This window comes from Leptinotarsa decemlineata, unplaced genomic scaffold (assembly GCF_025532065.1).
Source record: "Leptinotarsa decemlineata unplaced genomic scaffold, Ldec_3_MD MMD2_tig00026282_RagTag_RagTag, whole genome shotgun sequence".
In the NCBI taxonomy this organism is placed as follows: Eukaryota; Metazoa; Arthropoda; class Insecta; order Coleoptera; family Chrysomelidae; genus Leptinotarsa; species Leptinotarsa decemlineata.
Window position 1 is genome coordinate 11,050,967 of NW_027412668.1, and position 12,369 is coordinate 11,063,335.

At 34.2% G+C, this 12,369-nt stretch overlaps 1 protein-coding gene across 3 annotated transcripts; it reads left to right on the forward strand.

The window, feature by feature from the left end:
* Window positions 1-547: 547 nt before the first annotated feature.
* Window positions 548-8,884, forward strand: LOC111505274 (uncharacterized). 3 transcript variants are annotated; one of them, XM_023160051.2, is made up of 3 exons: window positions 548-787; window positions 8,326-8,508; window positions 8,572-8,884. In XM_023160051.2, the coding sequence occupies exons 1-3, from the start codon at window positions 708-710 to the stop codon at window positions 8,795-8,797; spliced, it is 489 nt and encodes a 162-aa protein (XP_023015819.2). In that variant the 5' UTR covers window positions 548-707; the 3' UTR covers window positions 8,798-8,884. The 3 variants fall into 3 exon arrangements, with proteins under 3 accessions (XP_023015819.2, XP_074035891.1, XP_023015820.2); XM_074179790.1 differs by lacking the exon at window positions 548-787 and adding an exon at window positions 936-1,071; XM_023160052.2 differs by lacking the exon at window positions 548-787 and adding an exon at window positions 8,053-8,093.
* The last annotated feature ends 3,485 nt before the right edge of the window (window positions 8,885-12,369 follow it).

Consider the following 12,369-nt stretch of genomic DNA (forward strand, 5'->3'; position numbering starts at 1 on the left):
TTGAAATTTTGTCATCGCCTAAGTTTCCATATCTTCAAGCAAGAATATGCGCCTGTTTCTAGTCAGAATATATGTGTTTATGAGACGGATAAAACTAGCTTTTAAGTGATGTGATGTATTTTCCAATATATGATAATTAACAATCATAATATACTAATAGACCTTACTTATCAAATAAATAAAGCAAGAAATATTATTTGCTTCACTCTTGTTAAAAGGCCTCTTGCTGCGTATAAGAACCATTTAAAATTACTTTTTGTTTTATGCCAAGATGGTAATGGTTCAAAGAGTCAGTGACAAAAATATAAGTCTATAATAAAAAGTGTTCCTTTTCTTGACAATCATTTGTGGAAAAGCATTTCTCATGACAAGATGGCTTGTCAATAAATTTTAAGAAACTAGGACATCCTTTCGACGAAATTAATCCATGCCGATTCTGAGGGTTATCTGGCGATGAGTAGTCCAATCTTCTTGAATGTACATATGTCGAAAATGAAAACTTGTACATCTTTCACAATTGGTCGTCAGATGGCGATACGATCTAAGTCGAATCAAATCGTCAAATGTCAAAGATTCGTCAACGACTTTTTTCAAAAGTTGTAGATGTTTCCTGTTTTCTATTTGTTTTGTAAAGTTTGTTTACGACCTAACGTCCTCGATACGTTTGATAATTGTTCACTGTATCGACAACAAAGTGGAAAACTGCAATGGCTTCGCAAAATTCATACGCTGACGACTGCCTAAAAAGTCTACTCAGGATAGCGGAAGACATACCCTCAGGGGTCAGGTAAGAAAATGTCATTGCCCTGTTCTGTTCTTTGTTGAAATTCTTTGTAACGGCTTTTCGTCTTCATTTGGACACCTACGTTTATTTCGTTCTCGATCATTAGGCAACGAATGTAGGGCTAAAATCTGCCATTGTTTGCTGAATTAGGTCTAGCAAAACATTGTGGAATGTGGAGTTGGGTTGGGATTAGTGCAATTATGTTTTATCTATCATATTGCACCAGTCCCGGCCTGATTTCGCTTTCTGCTAATCGCCGATGGAAAAGAACAGTCAGAAATGCCAAGGTATGTGAATTGTTCATGGAAAATCAAGCAGAACTTCATGAATAGTGTTTTGAATTAATATACACTAGTCTAGAACCTGGTGAAATGAAAATTGCTGGAGCAAAACAATTTTCAAAAAATATCAAATGGTCAATTATAGACCTATTTCAGTTTTGATTTTTTTTACAGATTTGAAAAAGTTATGCCCTCCAGATTGTTTGAATTTTTCGATGAATCAAAATTATAAAAATTTTGTAAAAAAGTCTGTATGGATTTTAAAAACAGTGTTAAATACACTGTTATGTACTATATTTGACATTTTTCAAAAATTTCAAATCGATTTAAACTCGAAAAGGAAATATTTATGCTTTGCTCTCAGAAATAACATTTGATTATTAGTATTTATAAATTTCAAGTAGGACAACCTAATATACTTATGTTGGTGAGATAAATTCATATGAACATGAGCTTTAACATCAGATACACGTTAATAATAGATAACATACAATTTCACACAAGTATGAGTATCTGTGTATCTGTAAAATTGTTTGATTAGGTAAATTAGAGAATTCTCTTGAATATTTTACTCAATTTAGGTATCAGAGGTTCTGAACACAAATGGTTTCAAAATTATTTGTACAACAAATAATTTGTTATATGTTTGGAATAGGTGGAGGAAGAACAATTATACTATATAGTTTCAGAAAGGTCTATCTTTCGACCAGTACTTTTCTTTTTTATACAGGTTGATTTTTAATTCAAGGGGACATTTTTCTATCATAATTGAGACTGTAATATCTCCCCTCCCTTAGAATTTGAATAGGGAAAGTACCAAAACATAGTTAAAAGTTGAATTTGTAAGTAATTCATTCATGTGACTGTTCATTAAGTAACTTTTACATTTTGGTCCCCTCTTATAGAAATAACAACTGTTATGTTTATCAAACTACTCCATTTGAAAGAGAATGTGAACAAGTCAAAGAAATTGAAAAAATGTTAATTGTATGAACCCAAAAAATATAAAACTGTGCATGATTTCAATAATTTCAAACTACATCAATTCACAGTAGATTCTCCACTAACTATATATATGAGTATAAGTTAGTCTTAAACATCGGGCATTCTGGAGCATTTCTGGAGTTACTTGTAAAAATTGTTTTTCACTAAAGAGGTCTCCAGAATGAAAAGTTACTTGGCATTAAGTTACATGAATGAAAACCATAATTACATTTTTAATGATATGTCACACTTAGTACTGTTCCTAATTCAAATTCTAAGGGTGGCGATAAAAGGGGTATGATGACACTTACGGTTATAATAGAGGAATGTCTGCTTCGAACTAAAAATTAACCTTTTGTTCAGAAGAAATAACAAGTATATTCTGCTTGATAACTTTGCTAACATAACACATATATTTAAATTATTAGAAAATCATCATTTATTTTCATCACCTTTTATAAACTTATATTATTAAGAGTATTATTATCAATATTTTATAGTTTTCATAAATTTTGTATTTAAGTGAATTGGTTAAACTCTCTTAATGTTCTTTTTTTATTATAATTTTTTCCTCAGTATAAACGTTAATTATTAATTGGGAAAAGAAATTGTTAAAAAAATTCAATGGTACCTACATACTTACTCATATGTGGGGAAAATAATGCAATTCTGATAATACTTTGCTTTATTGACAAACAGTTTTCATATGCAAGACAGACTACATAATCGGTATTAATATATTTTGAAACAAGAGATAGTGAAATTAATGTAGTCAAAAAATTCTAAGTTGATTCTATTGGCAAAAAAAGATATTTTGTTTGAAGTATTACAGATATCAACAAAGGACAAATAAGGCGTCTAGTTTCAAACTCAATTAAAACCACAGAAAACAAAATAAACTGATAAAATAGCTGTTTTTCAATGAAAACAAATACTTTTTCAAGCCTTTATAAACCATAGAAATATTGTAGATAATTTACAGCTCTTTTAAAGGAATTTTCATGATGTAAAAAATTATTTTTCGTCAGTATCATTAACAATTTTGTGTATCTGATTTTGAAACTAGATGCCTCGAATATATATGCTCTTACTCTAAGAAATCTATAAATTTTATGAAAAATGAGAACTGAAATTTTCTATATCAGTTCGATTTTCCTCTTGAAGATGATCACTTGGTGATCGAAACACGTGTCGAGGCATTAAAATAACGGTTTGGTGTTGGGAAAAAACTCCAGTAATGTTCATTACTACACCAAAGGTTCGAAACAGTGCATCACAAGTATAAATGTTGTGTTTATCAGTTAACCAGCTGTTGTCCCCCTATGAATGGCGACCCACAGAAGTTGAAACTTGTGCGAGCTGAAGATTAACGAGAACTTATATTATAACATGCGACTATGAGCACGGTTTAACTGATACGCAGTGAGAATTGATAGGCTGTGAGATTTGAACCACCGTTCCACGTAGCTGTCGATTGAATGAGTAGAAAAACAATTGTGCTGAGGAATCATTTATTAATATTGCCACATTCAAAAAACATATTAATATCAGAAATTTTTAGAACTTTTGCTCCTTTTCACTGACCTAAATGTAATGATTATTCATTTATTTATGCCTTGCAATTTTTGGCGAAAACACTTTTGAAAACACTTTTCCCATACCATAACAAAAATAATATCTCTCGAAACGCGTTGTAACTAAAACTGTAGTCATCTCCTGATGTAATCTATACTTATAAATGCGAAAGTCACTCCCTTAGCACTCACCCATTCATCTCTGTTCCTCCGTACTGGCAAGTCCTAGGAAGATAAAATTTGGTATATGGGTGCTTTATAGGTCTTAGATGCGCACTAAGTAAGGAGTTTCTAATATTACAACTGAGGCGCCTCCCGTGGGGGTGAAAGGAGCGTATATACATATGAAAATCACCTTTTCACCACTGTTACTCTGTACCGCTATATTTTTGGAGGCTGAAATTTTATATAGAGGTTCATTTTATATGTAGGTTCATTTTATATTGTAAATGTACAATAAGAAAGGATTTTTGAGTATTCCAACTGGGGTGCCCCCTAGAGATAAAAGGGCCGCGTTTACATAAGAAAATCAACTTTTCATCACTGTTTCTCTACCGCTATATTTTCGGAGGCTGAAATTTTGTATGTAAGTTCCTTTCATATTGTTGATGTGCAATAAGGAATGATTTTTAAATATTCCAACTAGGGCGCCAGCCGCGGAGGAAAAAGGCGCGTCCATAAAACAAAAATATCCTTTCATCATTGTTTCACCATGTCCTTGAATTTCTGGTGGGAGAATTTATATTGCACGGGTGCAATGCTAATACTAAATATAAATACGTTGATTTTTTTCTTAATATTGTTCAAGCGATCAATGAGTGTGAAGTATGTAGGATTCCATATCGCACTACGGTATTCAATAATTGGTACATCACAAGCTCCCTGTTTTTTATCCACATGACTATTGAATCTCAATCAATCAATCAATTTATTAGTTGAAGAAGTGGTCAATTACAATACAGGAGCCTACATTGTAATATACTAACTTAGGTACCACGTCAGATGTGCTTAACAAAGACAGACACAAATCAACCTAACATTAAAATTAAAACTAGGCTATCAGAATCAAAAAGGAGTATTTGTAAACAGAAGAATAGTACTTGTAAACAGAAAAGTATGCACTAATTACAATTACTAGTACCATTATACTTGAAAACATGTTAAAAGCAGAGTAGTGTGCTTTCAGCACAAGATGATTTTTCAACTTAGCTTTAAAGAAATGTAAGCTAGGGGCAGATTTGATATTGTCGTCAAGAGCATTATACAGCCTGACACCCATATATCCCGGATGTTTCTGTGACACTGATAATCTAGTGAATGGTTGTTGTAGTTTATATTTATTTCTAGTATGATAGTCATAAGAGTGTCCACAAGTAGGAATATTAGTAATATTTTTCCTCATATAGACAATTTAGTGGTATATGAACAAACATGGTAGAGTTATTGTACTAATTTTAACAAAGAGTGGTTTACAGTGCTTTGCAGTGTTTTCCCAGGCGTATCTCTCTGTATCTGTAGAGTAGAGAGGGTGAGTGTAAGCCCACATCACTTAGGCCACATGTGACCCATTGTACATCCTCCCGCGGAGTTGTCCTCCTAGGTCATCGTCCATCCTGTCCTTTCCAGAAAGGTAAACAGGTCAATGGGAGACATCTCCTTTATATCAGCAGGTGTAGCCCAAGGCTCGCAGAACACACTCTTTTATTGACGATAACTCCGGACACCTGCATAGGACATGCCTGTCAGTTTCATCTTCCTGTTCACACATCCTGCATAGAGGTGTGTCCACTAGCCTTATATTATGGAGGTGTTTCCTTAGTTGACAGTGGCCAGTCAGAAATCCTACTGTTAAGCGGAGATTTTTCCTGGTCATCGCCAGATATTTCTTCGGCACCAACTTTCCAGGGTCGCCCAAGGTGATCATGGCAAGATTGCATCCTTTCATTCCATCCCATCCCTTCAAGGATTGAGCATGGGTGTAACATTTAACTAGTTCCGCAATTGTCGAAGTCATCAGGCCGTAGGTGCCACTGGGTCCTAAGATTCTTAGTCCAGCCGCTTCATTGGCTAAAGAGTCGGCAATGCGATTACCTTTACTCCTGTCGTGCCCTTTAACCCACCTCAGGATAATGTTATTATCTACCGAGGCTTTGTTTAGATCTTGGTGACACTCTAGTACTAGCCCTGAGGTTATACGTTGTCTGTTCAAGGCTAATAGGGTTTGTCTGCTGTCAGTGCAGATTGTTATGTTTTTGCCAGAAATTCCTTTTTGGTTATTTCTTTTGTGGCGATTGAGATACCGACCAGTTCAGTTTGGACCACGCTGGTATTTCTTCCCATTCCCCACTTAATCCTTAGGCTCAGTGATCTGGAGTACACTCCACATCCTGAGCCTTCTTTGGTTTTTGAGCCGTCTGTATATATGCGTATTGCATTTGTAGCATCTGACACTGTGTTCTGCTTAATTTGTATTTTGTAGTGTTTATTAAACACAAACTTGGGTTCAATTGCAACACTTGTTGCCTGCAGCAGAGGTTGCGCAGTAAGCGCTTCACGCCATAGGCCCATCCTCAATTGACCCATTCCTAATTCGAGGTTTACACCAGCCATGCACAATCGTACCATGGCCATGAACGCAACCTCCGTAACGTACAGGTCCAGAAGGGTCAGACCCGTAATTATTTCCATTGCCGCGGTTGGTGTTGTTCTAATGGCTCCTGTGATGGTTAAACAAACCAGTCGCTGTATTTGATATAATTTTTGGATGCCCGTTGCTTGTAGAACTTTCGGTCCCCATGCAATGGCTCCATACGTTAACATATGTCTTATTATTGCAGTGCAGATCCAGGTGACCACACGGGGTGAAAGACCCCATGCGCGTCCCACTGTCCTCCGACATTACTCATAAGCCACATATGCTCTTTTTGCTCTGCTCTATAGATGAGAGTTCCATGTTAGCTTCCTGTCGAGGATAGTACCAAGGTATCTCACCTTTTCGGAGAAGTTTAGTTTGCTTTTAAAGATTTTGGGAGTTTTGAGCCCGTTAAACTTCTCCTGATGAAAAGGACCATCTCAGTCTTCTTGGGATTGATCGACAGTGAGTGTTCCTTACACCATGTTTCTATCAATTTGAGCCCATCCTGCGCTCTATCGCACGGTGTGTTTACAAATTTGCCGGTCTGCAAGATAACTATGTCATCTGCGTATAATTGTGTAGAATCCATTTTTGTTAAGGTGATTAGTCAGGGTATCCAGAACTCTGTTCCAGAAAAGAGGTGATAAGACCCCTCCCTATTGACATCCCCTCATAACCAGTCCTTTCACTGTGATGTCTTCTACATTAATACTTATTGGTCTACTTGAGAGCATCTTGAGTATCCATTCTCCTACTACCAGGGGTACATTACTGGAGTGTAGTTGCTGGGTAATTATTGGAAAGGTTGTTTTATCAAACACTTCCTCGATATCTATGAATATACCCAGGGTAGATTCTTTGTTGTCCAATGATCTCTCGATTCTGCCAACCACATGGTGAAGTTCTCCCAGGCATACCGCCATCGTTAACCTTACTTGAATGGCGAATATTTCTTGTGCCTTGGATGAAATTAAACAATTCATTTTTTAAGAACGGAATTAACTCCATCATTATACAAAAAAAATGTGGAAATCCTCCAAAGAAAGGAAGAAAGCAATAAATTTCGAAATCAACTTTTTACAGAGATGTGTAGATCATGCATAGAAGTATCAAGAAAACTCTTGGGAATTATCAGATATTTTATCAGTAAACCTCTTTTTCAATCAGCTGAAAATATGATGGATATACATTCCATTGGGGTTCATCCTCTTTAACTAATACATTTATATAGTTCTAATAGTAATTGGAGTTATTTTGAAAGATTGCATAGAAGGGATTTTAAATTATTGATGTCGAAAATCAATTCTTTGACAATTCAAAATCCACTTTAGAGGAATATTTGGCAAAGTAGGGTGTGGGCAAAATTGAATGAGTGGAAATAGAATGGAGAAATTTAGTAAGGATTCTCATCCAATTATTAATCGATGATGTTAGATAATACTAGATTATGAATGAGAGTTTTAGGTTCGAAAGAAAGTTTTATCGGTAAATTCCAAAGAAGATTCCTTTGTGGTGTCTAAATATTAAGTATCCACCAGACACACACAAAAAGTGTGAGTATCAATTCGTATCCCAGTATTATGAAAACTGAGCTGTTTCAATACAGATTCGAAACACTTGAATGAAAGTCCAGGAAATTTGAAGGTGTTTACAACATATAAAAGTTGTTTGTTCAGAGTCAACAAAGGATTTTTTTTATTGATAACTCAAATCCTGTTTACTTAGGCTAGTATAGAAGGATATGTATAGCATCCTCACTTTTGTATTTTTAATCTTTATTTTCTCTCGGCACTCAAGTTAGTGTCACAAATGAATATCGTTAGATCATTTCAAAGGTTAAGTATGTAAAGTAAAGTAGTTGTACTTTTATAGTTATGGCTATAGTGATAAATTGAGTTTCAATAGTCAACTTGTTGAAATTCCTTAAATATTTCTGTCAAATGTCTGAGGTTGGAAGAGAGCACATAAAAACTTATTTGATTATAGAGTAAAGCAGTTTGAAGCCTTTGAGTGAATATAACACAATGCTATAGTATTGAAAAATATATGACATACTTTTATTTACAGTGAAGAACGTTTGACGTCCATTCTTCAAGTGAAATCGTCACAAGAGCTTCTTGGATCCCTCAACAATATAATTTCTTCTGCTTGCAAGCAACCTTTACAACGGTTATGGGATGAATATCAAGTCGGAGTTAAATTGACCCATCTTAAAGAACTCGAACGCAATTCACCACCTAATGAAGCATGGTGAGGACTTTTACCAGTTTAATATTTTTTGTATATTAATATTATTTTCAGATTGCGTTTCAGGAGACCCATCACTGGTAAAGTGGATATCAATCCTTTTATTGTAGACAGCCTTTTGAAGCAGAAAATGGAACTGAAGAAAGAAATTGAATTGTTGAAGAAGGAATCTGAAGCTATCAAACCCCCGCTGAAAAATTTTCATGAGCGAGCTAGATGTCAAATTGAAGAGATGGATAATATAGAAAAAGCATATAAGGAGAAGGTAACAAAATCAGAAGGAATTCAGTGATATATATGGGACTGCTTTATGTTAACACAAAACTGTTCATTGATTTTACTAATGTTTTTTAACCTTGTAAATATAATATAAAGTATTTGAAGTATTTTGTGTTATAGAACCTGACTATGGAAATCTCACCCAATTTATTATTATTGTACATAATTTTATTGTACATACTTTATCGGTATCGGTTTTCAAGTTAATGTGTAATTTTATGTAATAATAAATCTTACCCTTTTTGACTGCTTAGTCAGTTGATCAAACTCGTCTGGTTTGATTGGTTTCAGTTGTCACAAGTTTGTAGAATGTTTTAAAGGTTGCTCATAGTGAACCTTTTTTGATTTATTTGCCTTCATTTCTTGACAGGAATATTTACAAAATGTAAAAATTCAACATCAACTATATAAAAACTAGGACTTGCTTTAATAAACATACAACTAACTACTTTAGAACTAGGATTATCTACAAAACACATTAATGAAAAAATCATTGTGTATATAGTATGTAGAAGTAGAAAAATGTTTCATTAATTTTCTGAAAAATTTTTCATTGTCAATTCCTCATGGATGAAGGAAGAGCATTCATCATCTTCAATACTTTATAGTAGGGAAAATTAATTATAATCTGGCAGAAGAAACATATAAATCATCTTTTTATTGTATTGTAACACTGATAGTAAGAAATGTATCTTTGTTTTTCTTTATGCAAGAAACATCCAATATGTATGTATAGGAAGGGTAACAATAGGTCACATGCATATTTTTTTCTAATTGTTCTAATTGATTATATAATACATACAAATACTGGAAACATGAAATAAATGCCAAAAACATGAATAAATAGATAAAAAAATTATAAAATTGTATACCAAATATTGACAATTAAATGGTCGACCATTTGGCGGGAATATGTGACGTCAAAGTACATGTCAACAAAGCGATACAAAGCACAGAGAAGTAAACATAGTTGATTCTATATTGTATTACTTGATAATTTCAATAAATTAAAGATAGAAAGTAGTGGAAAATCAGTTTATAAGTACTGCATAATTCCAAAATGCAACAAAACAACGAAAACTGCTCCTCAAAAAGTATTTTTTCTTGTGCCGAGGAATGCAAATATTCCACTAAAGTGGTGTAAAGCTATAAAAAGGGACGAATTTAAGAACCTGAAACTGTCATCAACGAGCTTCTCACACTATTGTGAAGATCACTTTGATGTAAGTATTTTTATATTTACATAGGTATATTTATATTTAGTGTCATAGTCTGAAACACTAATATATTTACTTCTCGAATATAAAACCTTTCTGACTGCTGTTATTCTTCATTTTTAGGTAGAAAAGGATACAGAGAACTTCATTCAGTATCAAATAATGAATAAACAACAAGGGGTACCTGTTACATTACGTCTACGTAAAGGTATTGTGCCCCACAAATTTCAGTGTCAGAAAGTAAATAGGCCAAAACCTGTGAGAGAGGCTGCTCTCAAAAGACAAAGACTTAGGTTGCTTCAAGAGACTCTATCAGAAGCTGCTCCCAGAGAAGTTATGGAAAAAACTAACTTATGTGTAGACCCTATGGATACAGCAGTTAAACCAATCACCAGAGAAATAAATTATTGTGAAGCTGGTCCTAGTTCATCTTCACGTTTCCTCAACAGAAAATAAAAGCCTTTTGCAAAAATTAACACAATGAAGCCAACGACAATAAAATATAGAAGCAAAACTGTCACTGTTGGTCCTAAGACAAAAAATGTAGCATTATCACCGCTTCTAGTACCAGTTAAAAACACATCAACTTCACCTATTAAAACCGCCCAGATTGCCGGTATGAAAAGGAAGTTATTCCCAGATACAAAACCAACAGATGATTTATCTATTACATCGCAATCTTCATCAATCTCTAGTGAGTATGAACAAGAAACTACTTCTTCTGAAGCGAGTTGGTCTCAAGATAACAAGGACAGACAATTTCAAAATGTAATGCGTAGTGCAACATTGACCGCTGTGGAAAAAGAGCCTAAAATGATGTTAGGACTGCCTAAAGACAGTTACTATTTGATAAAACTATTAAGTGATAATATCCCAGTTCCCACTATTGACATTTTAATAACCTTGAAGAAAATAAATTTAAATGAATCATTTGACATATTAGCTATACAATTTGCCTATACACAGAGCCACTATAAGTAGAATATTTTCGAAAACAGCAATTGTTCTAGCAGAAAAAATGAGGGCGTTAATTTGACATAGTTGAAAATTTACCTATCGCTTTTAGAGCACGGTATTCTAAAGTTGTTTCAATTATAGATTGCTTAGAAATATAAATTGAAAAACCGTCCAATGCAATCCACCAGTCTCTGTCATGGTCACAATATAAGAAATGTAATATTCTGAAATACCATATTTCTTGTACTCCAGATGGGTTGGTCAATTTTTTTTCAGAAGAATATGGTGGAAGGGCTTCTGACATCATTATAGTAGAAAATTGTGGCTATCTAGAATGTTTACCTCCAAACACAGCTGTTACGGCAGACAGAGGCTTCAAAGACTTGTCTCATTTGGTAGAAAATAAAAAATGTTCCCTTATTCGGCCTCCTTCAGTGTTCAAGTCTACAGCAAGTACAAAACATTAGGTGAAGCAGTCCAAAAGAATAGCAGCATTAAGAATTCGTGTAGAGCGTGTAATAAACAGGTTGAGAGAATTTCATATGTTTTTGCCTCATGCATGTGTACATCACAGCTTAGTTCCGATAGTAGATGAAGTAATAGTAATAGCATGTGGCATAATCAATATGCATATGACCTATTCTAGGGACAATACGTTTTTGCACAAGAAATATCATTTGATGATGTTAAGTTTCTCCAAAATCTGACACCATAACGAAGATGAGATTCCGTTTATATGTAATATAAGTCAGCTAGTTGATTTGTACTTGAAATTGATCCGAGATTGAAAAAAGAGGGAGGATAATTTAGACTTGAGGGATTCGCAATGGTCTTTCCATGTAAGGGATTCGTCGACTGTCAGGCTCAAAAACTTTAAGGATTGCTTAGTGTCAACACACTCATTGTTGATAATAATGTCAAGGTTTTCGCACTTATTTTGATAAGTGCTAAATCTAACAATATTAGTTTTCCGTGTATCGAAATACAATAAGTTTAAATTGAACAATTCATTTTGCAGAGACCTATATCACGTTTATCGATATCAGTAGTGATGTATCATCGGCTTAAGTTACAAAATGACCTACATTTCAAACTTTCCAATTTCAATAACACCAAAAAATAGCACCAGAATCGAGCCCTGTGAAACTCCCATCATATTTGAGTGTTTGGCGTTGCTTCCTTTGCCACATTACTGTTGGAACACCTCGAAGAGACGTTCTGTTGTTTCAAATGATTTGTTCTTGTTGTTATGGTTGTCACAATCAAATGACAAAAAATCTTATGTTCATGAAGATATTTCAGCAATAGTTTTTAAAATCGATGAATTGTGCTGCTTGAAGCTCTGTCGGCTTTGAAACTGGGTTGATAATTAGAAAAATATGGGAAGTTACTATGCACTTCAAGAGGTGTT